Raw genomic sequence first — 22,389 nt, 5'->3', positions numbered from 1 at the left:
TGGGATGTTATCCACACCTACTGCCTGGCTCTGCTAACATCACCACTTTCCCACATGAGGAAGAAATGTTATTTTAGGACCAGGAAAAAGAGCAATACTGGCAGAGGTGGTGGCAGCCTGTAGACTGTCAACATCAGACTTCGGCCCTGGAAGGACAGAGTGCTCAGTTTAGGAGCACAGTCTGATTTGATCCTGGTTTTTCCTGGATGTGAGAGCATGGACAAACTGTTTAAGCTCCCTGGGCTAATTCAGGGATGTAAGAACTCTAAAAGTATGACAGTGGGGTTACCTGAGGATCACATGAGCGCACAGCAGGACAAGTACCTCCACAGGGCACCCCCTTTACCTTCATGCAGTCTCATTGCAGGGACATGCAACAAAAGAGACCAAGAAGAACCAGCTGATATGCAAAATCCTGAGAGCACGGTGTGGGGAAGCGGTGGGGAGGAGGGGAGGAACAAGAGGTTAGAAATGCCGTGGCCCTGAGCAATCCAAACAAGGACAGTTTAGAATCTAACCTGGGAAGGTTGCCTGAGATTTGAAACAGAAAGTAGAGGCAGGATGGAAGGCAAGATATTGGTCAAAGGTCTGAGGACATCCAGTAGGGATTCCCTTCGATCGTGAAAGTCCTCATGGGCCAAAAAGACTCATCCTCCCATGTCAGGCCACACCCACTGCTGCTCCAGCTCTCACCTCTGTGAGCTCTGGGACAGCTGTCACCTTCCGCTCTGTACCCCGAGCCCAGCACAGTGGTCGCTGCACTGTGGGGCCTCAAGAAGAGTGCTGCGTGTGAGAGGGGCTGAGGAAAGCAGCCCTCAAGCAGCTGGCCCACAGAACTCCCCGTGGTGATGAAGGTGGTCTTGACCTATGCTATCCAATGCAGTGAGGAGCCTGATGCTAGCCACACAGGATTGCATTCCTAGCCATATGGAATTCTGGTAAACGGAGACAGCCACATGTGGCTAGCGTCTACCACACTGGATGGCACAGGCTCAGATTTTCCTCTGGCTACTACCCTATGGCTTAAGCCAGTCTCCCCTGCCCCAGCTGGCCTCTCCTCATAGGCATAGGGGAAAGAGAAGAACGGCAACTTCCTGGTCAGTATAGATTTGGTGTTGCCCAGATGGAAGACATATACACTGTTAGCATAGTCCTCTGGTGGGCCTTGGGATTCTAGGACAAGGAACTACAACCCAAACACACAAAATATAAGTTATTTATTTGGTCACAGAATCTAGGGCCTCACACTGAATAGAAAGAACATTTAGGAAAGGCGACGGGCCGGCAGCAGGGGTCCAGTCACTGCCTGCCACCATCCCCACCCCACCCCCGCCCCCACCAGGTACAGAGTGATGGCAGAGGGCTGAGCTCAGTTATATTGTCCTGTAAGCTCCACTCTCCTGCTCTGGGGAGGGACCCCACTGGGATCTGTCCAAGGACAGCAAACCATGCTGGTCTGCAGGGTTACCACCCTGGCCTTTCGTCTGTGTCAGGGCAGGCAGCTGGCAGCGGCAAGTCCAAGGAGGGGTCACACAGAACATAGGATTTCTCATCTCCTCCATCTGTGGAGAAGGGAGAGGCAATAGCAGGGGGATCCTATCTTGGGAAAGGGAGGCTGCCATATAATCCCAGGAGCCCACTACAGGGAGAGCTTGGGGTTCACTCGGTCATTAAGAGCCTGGCTACCATCTCTGCTCTAGCTACTCACTCAGGCTTGGCATCCACTGCCTGCCCTGGCCAAGACCTCATCCCAGGGCCCACCAAGGTCATCCAGTAGCAAACAATGACAATTCTTCACAAGTACACATGCTTCAGGTTCCCAAGTGTGTTCATCTCTTATCTTTGATCTTCCTGTCTACTGAGGCTTGGTAACTCCCAGGAGGCAAGTGAACCACACTCTCCAAGACTACACAGTGAAAGCCAGAGCCAGGACTGGAACTGAAAACTACCGCCTTGTGCTAGAGGGCCCCTGGGCTCACCCTCTGGAGAGCACCTATTCCCTGTAATTCAGCAGCCCTCCCTTTTAACCACCCAGAGAACCTGGTGCCACACTGTCTTAGGCCCCTGGAGAGTCCTCAGAATTCTCCACCAGAAGGGAAAGGTGCAAAGAGTGACCACCTTAAGGGCAAGAGAGCCAAGCACACACTCACATCCGGAGGCATTTGTCCTTCCCGCCACTTGCCACTCTCTGGCCATCTGGACTCCAGTCAACAGCATATACCTAAACCAAGGCAGGAGTAGGGGGAGGCAGGTCAGTAAGGAGGGTGGGGGGACAGGAGGGCCAGGCTTCACCACACGCCCCGCCTCTGCTCACAAGGGTTGGCCATACCTCATCTGCATGGCCTGGCAGATCTGCTGCCAGCTTCTGTGCCTTCACATCCCACACCTTCAGCGTGCTGTCGCTGCTGCCACTGACCAGGAGCCGGCTATCGGCTGACCAGGCGATCTGATACACAGCAGCCACGTGGCCACGTAGGGAAGCCAGGTACCTGGGCCAGGAAAAGGTGATGGTGGGTATTAGGTCTTCAAATATGTCTGAAGGGGCCCCTATGCCCACAGTGGTGATTCTCAACCTTAGCTACACATTAGGATTACCCGAGAACTTATACAAAATCTCACTGCCTAGCCCCCACCCCAGTGTGATCATTACCAAGGTTGTAACGATTTTGTACAACTTTTCCAAATGAGCGGCTTCTAGGGTGCCTCTTGCCAGGCCTCTGTACCTGGACAACTGTGCATGACTTAGAATCCAATGCGGCCACCTGCCTAGCCCATCTGCCTGATATCCCCCAACACAAGCTGCCTGCTGACAAGTGCCATGGAATAACAGTGGGCTAGGCCCACCTGGAACTTTCAGATCAATACAAATTAGCTATGTCTATTTGGACAAGAGTTGGCCCCTCTGAGACTCAGTTTCCTTATCTTAAAGAAGAATGGAATGAGCTATTTCAAAGGCTGCTATATGGAAATCCACAACGGCTGAGACCGAGGTGCCCCTGTGGCCACCACAAAGGTTTCCCTTGCCCCTTTTCTCCTCTTGCCCATGCCCCTGCCTCTCCTCTAACCTATCAACCTCAAGGCCACGGTGCCTCATTACACCAGTGCTTCTCAGACTATAATGGGAGCAGGATCACCTGGTGAGCTTAATAAAATGCAGATTCTGATTCACAAGGTCTAGGGTGGGGCCCAAGGTTCTGCATTGCTAACAAGCTCCCAGATGATGCTGGCAGCTGATGGTCTGTGGATCACACTTTGAGGAGGGCCAGGAAATGACTACCCTCAAACCTACACTTCTGCCACATGCCTGGCCATCTTAAGATTATTTCTCTCCTTTGATATGAAAGGAACTAGCATTTCAGTGCCATCTATTGCCAACCCTAAATATACCTTTTCACTTAAACCTCATAATGAAGCTGAGACGCCTATTACAAAAGAGCAAACAAAGGCTCAGAATATCCAAATGCTTGCCAAGGCTATGTAGCCAATAAGTGGCAGAGCCAAGCTCCTCCCAGAGGACTAGGGCCTTTCTTCTCCCTCCCCACGCCCCCACTCACTTGCCCGTCCTGCCGTCCCACAGTTTGATGGATTTGTCGAAGGAAGCGCTGGCAATAATGCGGGAGTCAGGGGAGAAGAGCACCTGGTTGATGAGGGCCTGGTGTCCCGTCATCCGTGCAAGGGGCTTTTTGTCTTCTGCTGGGGACCACATGAATAAGGTGAAGTCATCTGAGCCAGACACCAGCCTCTCTGGGCCCTGGCCCTAGGAGAGGCAGAAAGCACACTGTGTGGAGACTGTCTCGGACAGAAGAGCCTGACCTTGGCAGCAAACGCACCACTGATTACCCACCAGCATAGGAGCTAGCACTAGGAGAAATAAGGCCTGGCCAGCTATGAACTCAGATGGGACCCTTGGCAAATCACTTCCCCCAAAGGTAACTTTATGCAGATGAAATAATTTCTAATCATTGTACATAATTACAAAAAAAAAAAAAGCAAGGTACAGAATCATTTATTTAAAAAGGGAAGGAGGGGGATCCCTGGGTGGCGCAGCGGTTTGGCGCCTGCCTTTGGCCCAGGGCACGATCCTGGAGACCCGGGATCGAATCCCACATCAGGCTCCCGGTGCATGGAGCCTGCTTCTCCCTCTGCCTGTGTCTCTGCCTCTCTCTCTCTCTGTGACTATCATAAATAAATAAAAACTTAAAAAAATTAAAAAAAAATAAAAAGGGAAGGAGGAAAACATAAAAAAAATAAAAAAATAAAAAGGGAAGGAGGGATGCCTGGGTGGCTCAGTGGTTGAGCGTCTGACTTCAGCTCCCAGGATCAAGTTCCACATCGGGCTCCCTGCAGGGAGCCTGCTTCTCCCTCTGCCTGTGTCTCTGCCTCTCTCTCTGTATCTCTCATGAATAAATAAAATCTTTAAAAAAGAAAAAAAAAAAGGGAGGAATTGGGGCTCCTGGGTGACTCCGTTGGTTAAGCAGCAGACTCTTGATTTCGATTCTGGTCATGATCTCAGGATCGTGGGGTTGAGCCCCGAGAAGGGCTCCATGCTGGACACACTTTTAAGATTCTCTTTCTCCCTCTGCAGCGCCCTCCCACTCTGCTCCTATTCTCTCTCTCAAAAAAAGATTTTTCATGTGGGTTTGTATGCATATGTACGTATGAAGTCTTTGGAAGGAAACACAGGCTACTAGTAGCATGTTTTATTTATTTATTTTAAAGATTTCATTTATTTATTCATGAGAGAGACAGAGAGAGAGAGCGAGGCAGAGACACAGGCAGAGGGAGAAGCAGGCTCCAGGCAGGGAGCCCAATGTGGGACTTGATCCTGGGACTCCAGGATCACGCCCTGAGCCTGAAGGCAGGTGCTAAACTGCTGAGCCACCTAGGGATCCCCAGTAGCATACTTTTAGAAGAAATGGAAGGGCAACAGAAATGGGAGACTTTTTCACTATCTCCCTTTTTGTGTTCTTGGAACCTTAGACTATATGAATATGTTACTTTATAAAAAAAGAAGAGTACCTGGGTGGCTCGGTTGAGCATCCAAATCTTGGTTTCAGCTCAGGTCATGATCTCAGGGTCGTGAGATCAAGCCCTGAGTCAGGCTCCATGATCAGTAAGGAGTCTAGTTGAGATTCTTTCTCCCCCCACACCCTTCACTCATGCTTGTTCTCTCTCCCTCTCAAATAAATGAATCTTAAAAAATAAAATAAGGGGTGCCTGGGTGGCTCAGTTGGTTACATGTATGCCTTTGGCTTAGGTTGTGATCCCAGGGTCCTGGGACTAGGCCCTGGAATCAGGCCCCATGTCGGGCTCCCTGCTTAAAGGAGCCTGCTTCTCCTTCTCCTTCTGTCCCTTCCCACTTGTGTTTTTTTCTCTTGCTCTCTCTCAAATAAATAAAATCTTAAAAAACAAAACAAAATAAAACAGAAAGCTCAATAAGTAGAAAGCAAATAAAACAAAATGATTAAAATGATCCCTATGTGTTAAGATTTTAGGACTGTAAACTGAATTATCATGAAGAACTTTCTGGAAAAGGAAAGTCTGAGCTGCAGCCAGAAGGTGGGAAGAGACTGGGTGTCTGCAAAATGTTTCAGGGACCGGTAGAGGATGAGTACAGAATTGGGCATGCTGGCGACTGGCACACACTCACCCGCACGAGGTTGTATCGCCTCAGAGCCCTGTCCTTCAACTCCTGCACTATAGCCAGGTACCGGAGGAGAGAGGAGATGATGAATGAGGCTGATTAGAAAATTTCACACCAACAGCAAACGTCCTGGCCCAGGTCCAAATTTTGCACATTAAGCTAGAGAAGTGGCCCCTTCCCCAGGCGGCCCTCTCCCACCCACTCACAGGATCCTTGGAGGTCTTGGGCATTGATCGAGGCCTCAGCTGGCTCAAAGGCACCTGTGCGCAGGGCGTAGTCAGTGCTGAGTGCCATGGTATTCACCCAGTGGCCATGGCCTTGCAGAGTCCGGCACAGCACACCCTAGGGCAGAGGGAGACAGGTCAGACATACCCCACTCTCCACCCTAGGGAACTGGTACTCCCAGGTTAGCCCCAGGAGACAGTGACGTGGGACTCAGAACCAGGATCCTCATTCACTGTGGTCTTAATCAAATCACCCCTCTGGGCTCAAGACTCTCATATTTAAAATGAGTGAACTGGGGGGCACCTGGGTGCCTCAGTCAGCTGGGCATCTGCATTCAGCTTGGGCCCTAATCTTGGAATCCAGCGACAGAGCCCTGCATCAGGCTCCCTGCTCAGTGGGGAGTCTGCTTCTCCCTCTGCCCCTCACCCTGCTCCTGCTCTCTCTTGCTCACTGTCTGTCAAATAAATAAATAAGATCTTAAAAAAAAAAAAAAAAAAAAAAAAAGGTGAATGTACTAGGCCAGATCATGGTTTCTGAATTCCTGGAAAGGAAGTTAGATATGTGAGAATACATGGGCTCCAGTCAAGTTAAGTCTGGGATATGGCAGGTTCCATAAAGCTATCAGGCTTCCTACAGCAGGAGTTTCTAGACTGTGCTAATAAACACTAGAACCTCCACTATCATGCAGCACCAACCACAGGACCCACCATTCTCGAAGCGCCTCCCCTGACCTGGATCCCAGAACACACTGGCCAACATTCTTTCCAGCCCTGGCATCCCATGGCCTGAGATTTCCCCAGATTACTTTAGGGACCCTCCCAGCTCTTACATCATGAGCCCTCCAGACTTTGATGGTACGGTCCTGCGAGGCAGAGTAGAGAAGCCCGTCCCCTCCCCACCGGAGACAGGTGACTGACTGCGTGTGCCCGGTGAGGATGCGCTCACAGCGGCCTGCAGTTGTATCCCAGACCCGCACGCTGCCATCCTTGGAGCTGCTGGCCATGTAGCGGCATTCTGGGTTCCTGGAGAGGGGGAGATGGGGCCTCGCTTCTGGCCTGACAATGCCCACAGCACCTTCCCACGCTTAGCTCGAAGGCCAGGGACAGGGACTCGACAGCTTCCTGACCCCAAGGTCGAGCTGCATTGCAAGGTAGTTCTCATGCCCCACGACGAGCAGCCCCTGCCCCAAGCAGCAACAAGGGCTTGGAAGACCTACCCCACTGCTTGCATGCCATTACTGTCAGTCAGGCTGGCCATCTCGCCCCCTGAGCAGGGGAGAGGACAGTTTTGAACACCTATCTTCTATTCCCCCCCCAGCTCTATCAGTGCCACTTACGCATGGAGGGGCTCCCAACTCAGGCCTGTGATCCACTTGCTATGGCCGGCGAGGACCCTGCCCACCTGCTTCCCTGTGCTTGGGTCCCACAGGAGAATCTGAAGGACAAAAGCTTACTGAATAACCCTCCCTGAACTGTCCCTGGGCCCACCAAAGGTGCCTGCCACTGCCTCCAACCCATCCTCCCCTCAAGATGACCCAGAACCCCTGCCTCATTACCCTGACTGCCACCTACCTGGCCATTCTTGCAGCCTGAGGCCAGTGTTTTGCCGTCTGGGGACCAGGATATGCTAAGCACCCAGTGTCTGTGTCCTAGGAAAGCAGGGAGGAAGAAGGAGGGAGCACATCTGTCTTTATTTTCAGAGCCTAGCAGTGTCCTGGCACTCCTCAACTGGCCCTTGAATGAATGAGCAGCTGAACAAAAGTAGAGAGGAGGCTTTCTAGGCAAAGGGAGAATCCACCCCAAGTGCAAAAGCCATGCATCCTCCTGTGTAGATCATACTTTCACTTTCTTTTTTACTTTTACTTTCTAGTAATTCCTTACACGATACATGGTATCAAGTGTTTATACACATGTCATTCCTTGTAATTCTGATAGCTCTGTGGTACAGAGCAGGAATTATCCCTAATTTTTCAGATGATAAAACTGAAGCTTAGGGAGCATGCTCTACACACACAAGGTCACCCAGCTAGTGTGCAGTCCCCAGATCAGAAGCATCAGCACCAGCTGGGAACCTGAAATGCAAATTCTCAGGCAGCATCTCAGAACTAAGGAGACAAAAACTGGGGGTGGGCCCCAGCAATAAATATGTTAACAAGATTCTCAGGTGATTCTGATGCATGTTCAAGTGTGAGAAGTAATGTGGTAGAGGCTGGATTTAAGCCAGGTTCTCCTTGCTACCAGCCAGTCAGCACAACCCAAAACCCCACACTGACTCTCTGGTGCAGTCTCTGCTTGTTTGTAAGTGGCTGGCTGGGCTCAGAGGAGCAGTCTACCTAGAAGCAGGCAGCTGCTAACTGGCTGTGAAGGGCCTGAATCATCTCTGAGCCTCCTCAGGAACTAAAGAGCTGAGTAAATGATCACGCACCCACCACTGGGTTAAGACCACCTGCAAAGCTAACTGCGTACTGACCCTGGCATGTGAAATGCGGTGTCTCGGTGCTGAGATCCCAGAAGCGCACAGTGGTGTCTCCGGAGCCACTGGCCAGGTACCTGGGGAAGAAGAGAGGCCACACCTGATTTCTGTAGTGGGGACAAGGAGTAGGGCCTACACCAGAACACCGCATACATGCATTTTGGCTGCCTATTCAATTGTCTTCTGGGCACAGAATCTGAGGCTGGACTTTTCTCTCTTCCTTGAGAAGGAGAAATGTAACACTGATACCATCTGTGAGAAGACCTCAGGTGGTCTTTTCTCTCCTCTTCCTTTCTGAAAGGAATGGCCACAGCTGTAATCAGGAATGAAGCTTCTCATTCTCCTCGTACAATTGCAAAAAGCAAATAAAATTCAGTTTCACAGACGATGAATTAAGTCAGAAAGTGACTCGTCCAGGTCACACAGCTAGGAAGCTCACAGCTAAGGTCTCCTGAGATCAAGTCCAGGAAGGATTCTTCCAAGGTGGGTGTCTTTCAAGACCAAACCAAAGACCAAGGGAAGTCCCTTACTTTCAACTTAAGCCCAGAGCTCAGGTCTGTGATAAGCAGCCTGAGGCCCCATTGACTGTAACTTGGGGTGTTCTCCCCACCCAGCCAGAATGTACTCCCACACCCCCACCCCATGATTCTGCGGCTGTCCTTACTTTCCTGTGGGGCTGAAGGCCACAGAAATGACTGCCTCACTGTGACCTTCCAAAGAGCTGGTGCAGCGGGTCACAGCACGGACCCTGAAGATGGCCTGGGGCTGGTAGATGATGTCAAGGACCTTCTCTGTCTCCACTGCCTGTGACTCCAGCGTCTTCCCCAGTGATGAAGTGATCTCAGCATCGTGGACATAGAAAGCCAGTGGCAAGGGATCCTCCTGGAGGGCAATGGCAAAGGGCAACTCCTCCATCAAAGGACAGGCAGGAGCACTCCCCACTGGGCTGTGGGCAGCTGAAACTTTATTCTTTTCCACCACTGTCTGGGATACCCCCACCATGCCCACTGAGGATACTTACACAGTACTTTAAAATCCTTTATCTGCATCTCACAACCACCCTGGGAGGTAGGCACTCATATTCTCGCTTGATAAATGATAACACTGAGGCTCAGAGCAGCTAACTAATAATTAGCCCAACGTCCAATGTGCTGCTGCTCAGGACTAAGTCGAGTGCTTCAAAAAGAAAGTTCAGGTCCTGAGTCCGCGTTAATACACAGAACTGGACAGTATTTTTCTAAACCACCACGCCATGCCCTACAATGTGTAACAAGCATCCAAAAAAAAAGGCTGGCTGAAAATGCAGACACTCGCTGCCTCACCCCAGAGTCTTGGTGTCAGTACATCTGGGGTGGGGTCCAGGGTACGCTCGCCCCACCTGAGGGCAGCATTTTGATAGACACAGGCTTCGAGGAGCAAGGGTTTTGAATCTGACATTCGGGTTCCAAAGCCACCATCGACTGCGGAGCATCGCAGGTAGGTCAGTGGCCGCCCGTGGGTCACTCTGTAACACGGACGCCAACGAGGGGCTGCGTCGGGGAATTCCACGGTGCCTCAAGGCCTGGGAACGCGGTGCCGGGCTCCCTGCAGGTGGACCCCCGCCCCCCCCCCCCCCCCCCCGCGCGCCGGGACCCCCGCGCCTCGAGCCGCAGGCCTGCCGGGCGGGGCGGGGCGGGGCAGGGGGCCGCGCGGCCGCCGCTCACCTGGGCCAGCAGCGCGTGGCACACGAGCTGCAGCCGCTCGGGGGTGATGTCCACCGGCACGTCGAACGGGGAGCCCAGCAGCCGGCCGCCCTCATCCTGGAACTGCACCAGCAGCCGCTGCACGTCGCGCGCCGCCGCCTCGCCCTGCGCACAGCCCCGCGGGGTCAGCCGCGCCGCCGCCGGGGGAGGAGCCGGCCCCGCGCCCCGCGCCCCGCGCCCCGCGCCCCCGCCCGCACTCACGCACCCCCGCCGCCGCCGCCGCCGCCATCCCGGGTCCCCACGTGCAGGACAGAGAGCCCGGCGGGACAGAGCGCCGCCCCCGGGGCGGTGGGGCGGTGGGGGGGGGGGACGGCCGCCCGCGACATCGCCCTCTGGTGCGGCGGAGGGCAAGTGTCACGCCCTCCCAGCGCCGCGCAGGGCACAGACAGCCTTTTGTTTCTGTAGAACAGGGATTCTGGCTCCACTTTATAGATGAGGAAGTCGAGGCTCTGAGAAGTTAATGGATTTCCCCCCAAACTCAGAGACAGGAGTGGCAGAAGACTAATTTGGCTTGGCTCTGGGCCGCAGCAGCCTGGCGGGCGGGCTTACAGAACCAGAGCCTGTTGGCTTGAAGGAAGAAATTAGTATTCTCTCCTTTCTTTTTTTTTTAAGATTTTATTTATTCATGAGAGACACAGAGAGGCAGAGACATAGGCAGAGAGAGAAGCAGGCTCCCTGCAGGGAGCCTGTTGGGGGACTGGATCCCAGGACTGTAGGATCACAACTGGAGCCAAAGGCAGATGCTCAACCACTGAGCCATCCAGGTGCCTTTTTTTTTTTTTTTTTAAGATTTTATTTATTTATTCATGAGAGACATACAGAGAGAGAGAGAGAGAGGCAGAGACACAGGCAGAGGGAGAAGCAGGCTCCATGCAGGGAGCCTGTTGGGGGACTGGATCCCAGGACTCCAGGATCAGGCCCTGGGCTGCAGGCCCACGCTCAACTGCTGAGCCACCCGGGCGTCCCATGTTATTCTTTTTTTAATGGATCAAATCAATTCATAATTCTTGAGTACAAAAGCAAAAAGTGTCTACAGTTTTCAACACTGTAAAGTAATAACAACAATGATGAGAATGATAGCAACCTGTCAGGCATTGTTCTAGGTGCTTTACACATGTAACTCATTTAACCCTCACAAAAGCCCTACTGTCCCCACGTTACAGATGAAGAACTGAAGCAGAGACCACCTAACATGAGAGCTCTTACCAGAAACCTGGGATCTTCCTTGGCAGCCCTCCCCACATCCCGGCAGTTTCAAGGTCTGTCAATCTGGCCTCCTTAACCTGTGGTGAGTGTTCTCTCCACCTCCTCTCTCACACTCTGGTCTGAGTCACCATGGTTGCCTACAACAGCCTCTTGACTTGCCTCCCTGTTTCCACTCTTGCCTCTTCCCATGCGTCCTTCACAGTGCAACCAGGGTGCTGTTTTCAAACCAAAGATCTGGTATGTCATTCTTCACCCTAAAGTCCTACAGTGGCTCCCATTATAAACAGAACAAAATTCAAACTGCTTATAATGGTCCACTCAGCCTTACGTACCTCTCTAGCTACTCCTCTCTAAGATCAATTCTTCCAGCTTTATCTTAGTTCTTCCAAAGCATGACCCTTCTTGTGTCAGTGCTTTTGTCCTTGCAGATTTACCTGTCTGGAATTCTTATGGATTGAATTGTGTCCCTCTTCCCACCCCTACCCCCAATTCATAAGTTGAAGCCCTAACCTCCAGGGTGACTGTATTTGGAGACAGAGCCTATATGGGAGTAACAAAGAGATACCAGATATCTCTCCTTCTTTGTCTCTTTCTTTCTCTGCCCCATGCCTCCTTCTCACACAGAAAAGAGGCCATGTGAAGACAATGAAAAGGTGGCCATCTACAAGCCAGGAAGAGAAGCCTCCCTTTGGTCAGAAACCAAAGTTGATGGCACCTTGATCTTAAACTTTTAAACTCCAGAACTGTAAAAAAATACATTTCATTTATTCAAGCCATCCTGCCTGCGGCAGTTTGTTACAGTAGCCTGAGCAGACAAATACAGGAACAATTCCTTATTCTTCAGGTCTTGCCTGAAATATGTGTGTGTGCATTCAGCAAGTGTCTGTCAGACATTGTTCTAGGAACTCTATATGTATTAACTCATTTAATCATTTACTCAAGAAACCTTCTCTGAAACAATGCCATGTTTCCCTATTATGTGTTTTCAAAATATCCTGGTATTCTTCGTATTTAGAAATCACAGATCCAGGGACACCTGGGTGGCTCAACATTTTAGCTCCTACCGTTGGCCCAAGGGCGTGATTCTGGAATCCCAGGATGGAGTCCCACATCAAGCTCCCTGCGTGGAGCCTGCTTTTCTTTCTGCCTATGTCTCTGCCTCTCACTCTCTCTGTGTGTCTCTCATGAATAAATAAATAAAATCTTAAAAAAAGAGAGAGAAATCACAGATCCATGGAATTATCTCATCCATTCGTTCAGTGAATATTGTTGAGTCCCTGCTATGTAACACTGTGATAGTCACTTGAAATATGTAAGTGAACAAAATAGACACAAATCCTTGCCTTCACATTTGCGGGGAAGGGAGTGGAATGGGGGTAAGTGAAGAACATTAGCATGGAGACACTATTCATCCATCCATTAATTAATTGAGGAAACCCGCACTGGGCACTGACTGCTGTGTTCTGAGTCAGGGAAGGTCAAACTGCATGAGATGTTGTCCTTGCCCTCTGGGAGGGAGCTCACAACCCAGGCTTGGAGACGTTGGAAGGACTCCAACATCAAATAAGACTCAGGAACCCTCAGTCAGACGGGGAGAAATAAGTCCTTCCCTAGGGAAGACGTGTTCTGGTGGTGGAAATAGTTTTTGTCCTTGGAAGACCCCCTTCTTTTTATTTTAATTTTATTTACTTATCTCAGAGAGAAAGCACAAGCAAGGAGGAAAAGCAGAGGGAGAGGGAGGAGACTCCCCACTGAGCAGAGCCCCGCTCAGGTCTCCATCCCGGGACCCTGGAATCGTGACCTGAGCCGAAGACAGACACTTAACTGAATGAACCACCCAGGCGCCCCCAGGAAGACCTCCTTCTGATGTGGGAGGCTCAGGTTGTCCCAGGGGAATCCCCATGCAGATGAGGGTACAAGTCCTTGGGCTCCGGGAATTCAGGGACTGACCCAGCTCTTGCCCAAGGACAAGACTATAGCCCGTGGGGGATATGCAGAGCTCATCCTCAGGGAGCTCTTGCCCAAGGACAAGACTATAGCCCAGTGGGTGATATGCAGAGCTCATCCTCAGGGAGCTCCCAGTTGCATGGGGAAGGCAGGCTTAATGCATCCACTCCACATAGATGGTAGATGCAGAAGGCATACACACTGAAACAAAGCACCTGCTTACACTAAACTGAGCTTGCAAGCCCCTTGGTCTTTGTGAAAAGGAAGGACCTTTTCAACAGTGAGTGCCATAAGGGTAGGGGACATGTGGGCAAGTGGAAGAGGGGAAGGAACTCTTCTCCCTTTTTCCAACCCTCCTCCCTCCGGAAAGGCATTTCTGGAAGTCTCCAGTTGGTCCTGGACCTGGGCAGCTGCTCTGTCTAAGTCTGCCAGCCCCTCAGCTGTCACTTTGCTCCTAAAATAGCAGGGGTTGGGGGGAGAGAAGAGGTTGTTTATCTGGGGTGGAAGGGGAGAAGGGGCATTATAGCTGTGCCTTGCGGGGGTGCAGGTCCTCCCTCCTTTCTGGATCTTTCTCTCACTCTTTGTGGTATGAGGGCCTGAGTCCAAGACTGCCCCTGAACAGGACGCTGGGGCAGAGGTTAGTCAGCGCTTCCACGTGGTAATGACTGTCCAGTCTGGGGAGGAGGAGGGCCGTGAGTATCAATGACAGACTCCAGGGCCACCTGCCCCTGTGGCCAAATATGGTCTGGAGCCACTGGCAGGGATGATAAAGCCTCTTGGGTGGGGGAGGGGGTAGACTAAGGCTTGGTGTCCGGGTGTTCACAGGGGAGCTCCGCAGAGCAGCATCACAGGAGGATAGACCAGGAGCACTGTCCTCTAAGAAAGTGAGCCCCCCAGGAGGATTCCTCAGACCCAGGAGGGAGAAGCCCCCCACCCCGCCTGCATGGAGAAAAACTTTTAAGGCTGGCAGTGAGAATCCAGGTCTTCGGCATGGTGGCTTCACCTGTCCAGCTGGGAGGGACAGAGAGGGAGGCACAGGGACTCTTAAGACTACCTCAATCATGCTATTCTCCAAGCAAATGCTATAAAGTCCTTCTGGGTAATGGGTTTGGGAGTGTTGGTGGTGGGTCCTTTCCACGCAGAACTTTCACCTTCCATCTCGGTAGGAGGAGACCCTGGAGCTCCAGACCTTAGGCCAGGAGTCCAGCCCTAGGTCTGGAGTGAGGGACTGGCCAGACAGAGCTGCTCCTGTCCTGACAGATGGCAGAGGCAGAAGCCGTGCAGCTGAAGGAGGAAGGGAATCGGCATTTCCAGCTCCAGGACTACAAGGCTGCAACGAAGAGCTACAGCCAGGCCCTGAAGCTGACCAAGGATAAGGCCCTGCTGGCCACGCTCTATAGGAACCGGGCAGCCTGTGGCCTGAAAACGGTCTGGAGCGGGCAGGGCGGGAAGCTGAGGGCCAGGACTGGGAGGCAGGGGTGTGGAGGCAGCCCCCCATCCTGATGGGCCTCATCATTGTTCCAACCTTGACTCCTGAACCCCACTCCTGCCTGACCCACTCTTCTGGGAGACAGAAACTCCTTCAGTTGGGAGTCAGCCTAATGGGCACTGGCAACATGCCCGGGCTGTTTAGATGTTATTTCGCAGCATCTTACTCACAGCCCAGTTAGCTGCTGTTTCATGCCCCTATCGCAGATGACAAGCTCAGGGCTCAAAGGGCTCAGTAACTTGCCAAGATCTCCTGGGTAATTAGCAGGGAGCCTGGGTTCAAACCCAAGCATTTGCCTAATGCCGGAGCTCATCCACTCTTCCATGCCCAGCGAGGGGCCCGCCCTTGGGCCCTTGAGAGCCGGCAGCTCCCCACCAAACCTTCTCTGGCTGTCTCTGCCTGGGCCCACTTTGACCCTGGCTCCTACTTCATCTCCCTTCCTCAGGAGAGCTACGTTCAGGCGGCTTCAGATGCCTCAAGAGGTGAGTGCCCCTCCCCCAGGCTCTCCCCACCCCCACCCCAGCATCCCTGTTTTGTCTAAAAGGCTCTTTGTCAATTGAAGGAATTACAGATTGTGTAAATGCCATCCTAGGCGTTGTAGGCAGGGCTTCCGGTGTCCAGAGCAGCCATCCCTAGATAGCATTTTTGCAACTTGCTTTATGTATTAAATTGTAAGTCGAGGGAGATTCTTTTGTGAAAAGATGTTTCCAAAAATCCTTATGTCATGGTAAAGATACACCCTCTTCCGTTGTAAATTAGGATGTGCTCCTCCTGCAACTCCCAGGACCAGAGCATCAGCCCAGTCCACTCTGTGGGGTTGGGCTCCCTAAGGGGAGGAGGGGGGCAGTAGCCCATTCCACAGGGACTAGGGAGAAGTGAACATTAACATTAACAACAACCACAAAAACCTTTAAACTTAACTTTAACTTCACCTTAGACTTAAACTTTAGGAAATGTTGGCTTAGGTCCATCATCAAAATGAGAAAACTTCTCTTGGCTGCAGGTGTTGGGTTCTGCTCTGATTACTATTTTTAAGGAGAAACCGAGGTAGTCTGAAGTGAGTTCAGAAGGGAGGGAACCAGCTGAAAATACATCCTGTGAAAAGTGGGTTGAGGAAGTGGCAATATTTAGCTCGTGGAAGGCAATTCCCAGGTGGGATAGAGAGCTGCTTTCAAATACCTAAGCTGTCTTCAAATATCTAAAAGACTGTCACAAGGAAGAAGGATTGGATTTCATCTCTGGGGTTCCAGGGCTGAATTTAGGATAAAAGGACAAAGTTACAGAGGGAAGGGGGAAGGGTTGTCTTGATGAAGCTGCTTGGCTGCCTTGAGAAGGAGGGAGCTCGGGATCCCTGGGTGGCGCAGTGGTTTAGCACCTGCCTTTGGCCCAGGGCGCGATCCTGGAGACCAGGGATCGAATCCCACGTCGGGGTCCCTGATGCATGGAGCCTGCTTCTCCCTCTGCCTGTGTCTCTGCTTCTCTCTCTCTCTCTCTCTCTCTCTCTCTGTGTGACTATCATAAATAAATAAAAATTAAAAAAAAAAAAAAGAAGGAGGGAGCTCCCTCCTTCTGCTGGAGGTATGAAGTCCCCTTTGGATGAGCACTTGGCTGAGATAATGATGTAGCAGAAACTGAAGCATCAGGCTCTAGATGAGATGACCCTTAAGTTCCCTTCCAACCTTGAGGCTATGATTCTTACTGCCTCCCTGACAAAGAAGAGCCTTGGGCCAGATAGTCTACATTGGTGGATAATTTCCACTGAAGATAGAGAAGCCCTGGAATTGGGGGCAGGGGCAGGGACAGGGACGGGAGGAAAGTGGTCTGCAGCCCAGGCCCCTGAGGCCCTGCCTCCCCTCGTTAGCTATTGACATCAACTCCTCGGACATCAAGGCTCTGTATCGGCGATGCCAGGCACTGGAGCACCTGGGAAAGTTGGATCAGGCCTTCAAGGATGTGCAGCGCTGTGCTACCCTTGAGCCACGGAACCAAAACTTCCAGGAGACGCTGAGGAGGCTCAACACCAGCATCCAAGAGAAGGTGAGCTGGACCCCTTCCCACAAGCCTCAGTCTGCCTCCCCCCACCCCTACTGGGGACAAGTTAGGGAAGCAGGACACCAGGGGAGGTCTAACACTTCCTCCACACTCTTGGATGGAATGAACACATGACACAGGGTGGCACCATAAAATAGCCAGGCAGATGTGCCCATCTTTGAATGATCAGAGATGCTTGTTGAAGGGCACAAGCTAGCCAGAGCTAGAACATGGGTCTCTTAAATTTCAGATGGAGGCTTAAAAAAAAACAACCTTGTATGTATGCAACATGACCTTCCTTTCTTTCTAGGAGAGCAGAGGCAGCATTGAGGAGAGGGTATTGCAAATGGAGTGGGGTGGAGAGAACTTGGATCAGAGGTATCCTGCATCCTAGTCCTGGCTTAGGTACCAGTTTTCTAAGGAATCCCTTAGGGTGTCAGTTCCCTTTCTGCAAGAGCAGGAGGGTAGGTGATCACTAAGCTCCTTACTCCGAGTCTCAGTAACTTCTCTGTGCCTGGGGCAGCCCCATGGTGGGACAACAGCACACTGTCCAGAGTGTAGACTCCAGGGCTGTGTAAACAAACGGAGGAGTGATCCAAGAAGGGGTGGCAAATGAGAGACCCCCTAGGAGGAAATGAACCCAGGATGGAAATAGGCAGGACCATAGACCAGCAGAACAAAGTAGTGGGAAGTACAGAGGAGCTGGCAAATTGGGGGTGGGTGGGAGGGGCAGTGTGTGATGATAAGTTAGGTCATTTTATGGTAGATTCAGAGCACTGGGGTTGGGGTTGAGGGGATGAGGGATGAGATATCCAAACATAATGGTTTTAATCTGTGTAAAGTTGAGAATTGCTTTAGGCTTCTGGTCCTAGACACCTAATCCTGTTTTAGCCGGTGTTTAAGTATGTAACAGCTAATTATTAACTAGACTGCAAAATTGGGGTGATAATCTATAGCCTTCCAAGACCTGTGATGACCAAATGGGATAGCGAACTTAAGTAGACTATAAGCCTTGTGGGGCAAGGACTTGATTTTGTTCACCATTCTGTCCGCAGCATCTGCAAGAGTGACTGACGCGTAACAGCTGTTCAGTAAATGTTTGTGGAATGAATGAGTGACAGTGTTGGGGCCCCGAGGAGATACCCTAATATTTGCTAAGCCGCCTGAAATGCGGACCCTGCCTGCCTCCTTCCCCACTCCCTCCTCTCTCCTCAGCTCCGTGTGCAGTTTTCCACAGACTCCAGGGTACAGAAGATGTTCGAGATCCTCCTGGATGAAAGCAGTGATGCTGACAAGCTGGAGAAGGTGAGTGCTGGGCAACGGGCTGGCCAGCAGAGGGCGGACTCGGGACACCCACCCCCATATTTGTACTTGCGCTGCAGGCCCTGCCCCTATCTCTGGACAGAGACAGTCCTCCTAACTCCTCAACCTCCCCCGTCCACTGCCTGCGGGAGGGGGAGGAGGGCAACCCCTTGGAGAAAATGAACACAAGGAGGCCAGAGGTTATGCACTTTGGAAAATACCCTAATCCTGGCTATAAGGGCCAGGACTAGAGTGAGACCAATGAGGAGAGAGTCATGCAGCAGGATCGGAGTCTTTACTTAAATTTTTGATATTTTGTTCATCATGCATTTTTTCTTTTTTTGCATTGCATTGATTTTGATATTTTAAAATATTGCATTAGATATTATTTATCTTGATTGCTGAGGTTTTCGGTGTCCCTGTAAATTTTGCACCCAAGGCAAGTGCCTCACTTGCCATACTGTCGTTTCTACCCTGAGAAGGTTAAAAATGGCTTTTTAAGATATATTCCATTTCATTATAAAATATCACAAAACTTCATCCTGAAATATGAAAATATTTGGTCATAATACCACCCTCTTTTTTTTTTTTTAAGATTTTATTTATTTACTCATGAGAGACACATGGAGAGAGAGAGGCAGAGACACAGGCAGAAGGAGAGGGAGAAGCAGGCTCCATGCAGGGAGCCCCTGGGACTCCATCCTGGGTCTCCAGGATCACGCCCTGGGCTGAGGGTGGCGCTAAACCACTGAGCCACCGGAGCTGCCAATAATACCACACTCTTAACCAAATTTGTTGTCCTTTTTCTTTCTTTTTTCAAATGTTCCCTTCTGTTTTTCTTCACAGGAGATGCCTGGGGAATTTTTGTTAGTTTTATGGTCAGTAAACCATACAATACGCAAATACCTTTTATAACAAACTGTTGTGAGGACATAAGAAGTTGTTATTGATAACTGCACCTGGACAAGTACAAAGCCCTTGACCGGTAGAGTGATAATGGTTCTGGTGGTACTTGCCTGGGATTTTCTCATCAGCCTCCTCCAGCATCATTCCTTCTTTATTTGTTGACTTTCTCCTTCTCTTGCCTCATGAGTTTTTTTCCCCCAACCCCAGCTTTTCAGGTTCTGCTGAGACCTCCTCTCCTGATCTGGAGCCATTTAGGGCATATGTATCCTTAAGGCTTTAGGGTGGGAAGACATTGGGGAACTTTTTTTTTTTTTTTTTTAGATTTTTACTTATTTATTCATGAGACACACAAAGAGGCAGAGACATAGGGAGAGGGAGAAGCAGGCTCCCTCTGGGAGAAGCAGGCTCCCCCTGGGATGCGGGACTCCATCCCAGGACCTGGGGACTACGCCCTGCGCCAAAGGCAGATGCTCAACCACTGAGCCACCCAGGCGTCCCGACATTGGAGAACTTTCTAGCTTAACTGCCTAATTTTGGAATCTGGGATGCAGAGAGCTGCCATGACTTGCCTGAGGTCATACAGCTAGCGTGTAGCAGAATCAGTACTCATACCCAGGACCTTCAAGACCCATCTCTTGCTCTCTCTGCCTACCATTTTCCACCTTCCTGAGAACCCCTGTAACTTCAGATTGCCCTGAACAGATAAATAAATAAACAAACCCCAAATGCCAAAACCATATTCATGTTTTTGGGCCACATTTCCAGGAGTAGGACTATAGGGAAAGAATCTAGTATAAAGATGTTTTGAAAATCCAGTCCTTACGCCAGCCCCTGCCCTGGCCCCCGGCCAAGACCTTGGCAGCCATGCCTCCTCCATGACCCTTGTTGTATCCTCCCTCTCCAGGCCGCCAACAACCTCATCGTCCTAGGGCGAGAAGAAGCAGGGGCTGAGAGGATCTTCCAAAACAATGGAGTGGCCCTGCTGCTGCAGCTTGTGGACACCAAGAGGCCTGAGCTGGTGCTAGCTGCTGTGCGGACTCTGTCGGGCATGTGTAGTGGCCACCGAGCTCGGGTGAGGGCCTGGGTGTCGGGCTGAGGGTGACACGTGGGCAGGGAGCAGGTGGCATAAGTAGACCCTAATACAAAGTCTAAACTGTCCTTTGCTGAATGCAAAAGCTGTGATAGTTTGCATTTTATCATATAAATCTTCCAAACCCAGTGTGTATTTTACACCTTAAGCACACCACAATGTGGGACTCACCACACTGCAAGTCCTCAGTGGCCCCATATGGCAAATGGTTCCTATATTGGACAGCCCAGCTTTTAACTGGAAAGAGTTTAAAGAGGCATGGCTAGTGTCAAGGGCCTTCCCAGACCAGAGGCCCAGGAGGCACTGGCTGCCTGGGCGTATTTCCCTGCTGGAGAGGGAGGATGGGGCTGGTTGTCACCCACTTCCTAACCTGCACGACAGCTGGAAGAGAGGTGCAGGCAGCTGACTGTGGGTCTTGCTGTGGGTTTAGGCCACAGTGATTCTCCATGCAGTCCGGATAGACAGAATATGTAGCCTCATGGCAGTGGAGAACGAGGAGATGTCTCTGGCCGTCTGCAACCTGCTCCAGGCCGTCATTGATTCTCTGTCAGGGGAGGACAAACAAGAACATCGAGGGAAGGAAGAAGCCCTGGTTCTAGGTAGGAGACATTCTTCAGTGTTTTTCAAAGGGGTGAGGGCCGAGGAGAGTCAGGTGCCACCTCAGATAGCTCATTCCCTGTATGTGGAGGTGGCCTGGTTTATTTTATATTTATTTTCTAATTATAAAAGTAATAGAGCAGCAGCATCTTCAATAGCTTAAAAGTGGGAAGCAACTCTAGTGTCCATGCGTGGTTGAATGGATAAATACAATATGGCATATACACACAATGGAATATTATTCAGCCTTAAAAAGGAAGGACATCCTGACATCTGCTACTACATGGATGAACCTTGAGTGCAATAAGCCAGTGACAAAGGCATAAGTACTGTTTGGCTCCACTCCTACAAGGTATCTAGAGTAATCTAAATCATAGAGACAAAAATTAGGATGGTGGTCACCAGGCTAGGAGAGGAGGAAATGAGTTGTTTAGTTTTAGTTTTTATAGGACAAAAACGTTCTGGAGATGGATGGTGATAATGGCAGCACAACAATATGAATGTACTTAATGCCACTGAACTGTATACTTAAAAATGGTCAAAATGAAGGGCACCTGGGTGGCTCAGATGGTTAAGTGTCTTCCTTCAGCTCAGGTCATGATCCTGGGGTCCTGGGATTGAGCCCTAAGTCGGGCTCCTGACCCAGTGAGGAATCTGCTTCTCCCTCTCCCTTTGCCCCTACCTCCTGCTTGTGCTCTTTTTTGCAAATAAATAAATAAAATCATTCAAAAATGGTTAAAATGATCAATTTTATTCATGTATATTTTACTACAAGTAGAAGAAAGTAAGAGACTTACTGGAAAAATTTGGAAAAATTTAGAAATATGTAAAGATGAAAAAAACCCACCTATAATTCCCCTCCAGATAATCCAGATTATCACTGCCACATGTGTCTTTCCAGTCTCTTTTTAAAAAAGATTTATTTATTTATTCATGAGAGACACAGAGACATAGGCAGAGGGAGAAGCAGGCTCCCTGCAGGGAGTACCATGTGGGACTCGATCCCAGATCCCAGGATCATGCCCTGAGCTGAAGGTAGATGCTCAACAGCTGAGGCACCTAGGCGTCCCTCCAGTCTTTTTTCTATCCATCCACATAAATACCTATTTAACAAAATTGGAATTTGGCTAGGAATAGATTTGTGTTTTCTTTTCCTTCACTAAGCATTATATGAGTATTTCGTACCATTAAATGTTCTTTAAAAAGATTCTTTTTTATTTTAAAAATCATTCATTTTTCATTTGTTTCATTTCAAATACATGCACTTATAGACTCAGGCTTTTTCCAGCACATCCAGGTCCTGGGCATGGTTTTAGAAGTTCCTGCTCTGCCTGGGAAGGTTCACTAATAGAAAGCTTGATTTTAAATATTTTCATTATATTCCATTGTATGAATATATCACAATTCACCAACCAACTCTATATCAGTGGAGATTTAGATTGCTCCTAGTTGCATGCTTATAAAAGGCAGTTCAGTAGCTATTCTTTACACAAAGTTATGCTTGCATTTGCAATTATTTTCTTGGAATAAAATTCCTAGTAATGGGAATATAGGTCGAAGGCTGTGAACACAACTGAAGTTTTCTCTCCATGTTACTTTTGGATTCCTTTCTGAGAGGGTGCATGAATTTGTACTCTTACCAAATGATGCTGATGGGGGTCCCATCTCCACTCATTCTCCTACCAGATTTGAATACTCTCATTTAAAAAAAATTTCCTATTCATTAGGTAAAAATAAC

At 50.2% G+C, this 22,389-nt stretch overlaps 2 protein-coding genes across 7 annotated transcripts in view; one reads left to right on the top strand and one right to left on the bottom strand.

The window, feature by feature from the left end:
* Positions 1 to 1,198: 1,198 nt before the first annotated feature.
* NLE1 (notchless homolog 1) lies at positions 1,199 to 10,350 on the bottom strand. Of its 3 annotated transcripts, XM_025439602.3 has the most exons (13): positions 10,289 to 10,350; positions 10,045 to 10,188; positions 9,006 to 9,223; positions 8,339 to 8,418; positions 7,441 to 7,517; positions 7,206 to 7,303; positions 6,699 to 6,891; positions 5,851 to 5,986; positions 5,651 to 5,697; positions 3,555 to 3,757; positions 2,330 to 2,489; positions 2,151 to 2,221; positions 1,199 to 1,562 (listed from the first exon to the last, which is right to left on the bottom strand). In XM_025439602.3, the coding sequence occupies exons 1-13, from the start codon at positions 10,310 to 10,312 to the stop codon at positions 1,550 to 1,552; spliced, it is 1,464 nt and encodes a 487-aa protein (XP_025295387.1). In that variant the 5' UTR covers positions 10,313 to 10,350; the 3' UTR covers positions 1,199 to 1,549. The 3 variants fall into 3 exon arrangements, 2 of the variants coding, with proteins under 2 accessions (XP_025295387.1, XP_025295388.1); XR_004818635.2 differs by lacking the exon at positions 1,199 to 1,562 and having other exon boundaries at positions 3,638 to 3,757; positions 10,289 to 10,343; XM_025439603.3 differs by lacking the exons at positions 7,206 to 7,303; positions 9,006 to 9,223; positions 10,045 to 10,188; positions 10,289 to 10,350 and having other exon boundaries at positions 8,339 to 8,395.
* Positions 10,351 to 13,756: 3,406 nt separating this feature from the next.
* UNC45B (unc-45 myosin chaperone B) overlaps positions 13,757 to 22,389 on the top strand; it is a 28,500-nt gene continuing 19,867 nt past the window's right edge. Inside the window, exons 1-7 of one of the 4 annotated variants that reach the window (XM_025440177.3) lie at positions 13,757 to 13,873; positions 14,497 to 14,664; positions 15,171 to 15,207; positions 16,587 to 16,762; positions 17,972 to 18,061; positions 19,869 to 20,036; positions 20,485 to 20,653. In XM_025440177.3, coding sequence (XP_025295962.1) covers positions 14,497 to 14,664; positions 15,171 to 15,207; positions 16,587 to 16,762; positions 17,972 to 18,061; positions 19,869 to 20,036; positions 20,485 to 20,653 — 808 coding nt within the window. In that variant the 5' untranslated portion in view covers positions 13,757 to 13,873. Of the gene's footprint in view, positions 13,874 to 13,985; positions 14,218 to 14,402; positions 14,665 to 15,170; positions 15,208 to 16,586; positions 16,763 to 17,971; positions 18,062 to 19,868; positions 20,037 to 20,484; positions 20,654 to 22,389 lie in introns of those variants that run through there. The other 3 variants (XM_049114220.1, XM_049114219.1, XM_049114221.1) reach the window with 3 other exon arrangements.

The sequence above is a fragment of the Canis lupus genome, chromosome 9 (assembly GCF_003254725.2).
Source record: "Canis lupus dingo isolate Sandy chromosome 9, ASM325472v2, whole genome shotgun sequence".
Taxonomy (NCBI): Eukaryota; Metazoa; Chordata; class Mammalia; order Carnivora; family Canidae; genus Canis; species Canis lupus.
The sequence above is the reverse complement of the archived record's forward strand: the minus strand, read 5'-3'. Positions and strand labels throughout refer to the sequence as shown.

Coding starts and splice junctions, on each gene's coding strand:
- NLE1 (XM_025439602.3), bottom strand. CDS start 10,312: ATGGCGGCGGCGGCGGCGGCGGGG. Junction 9,224..10,044: donor GCCACGCGCTGCTGGCCCAG/GTGAGCGGCGGC, acceptor ATTGCCCTCCAG/GAGGATCCCTTGCCACTGGC. Junction 2,490..3,554: donor TGGGACGGCAGGACGGGCAA/GTGAGTGGGGGC, acceptor TTCCTGGCCCAG/GTACCTGGCTTCCCTACGTG.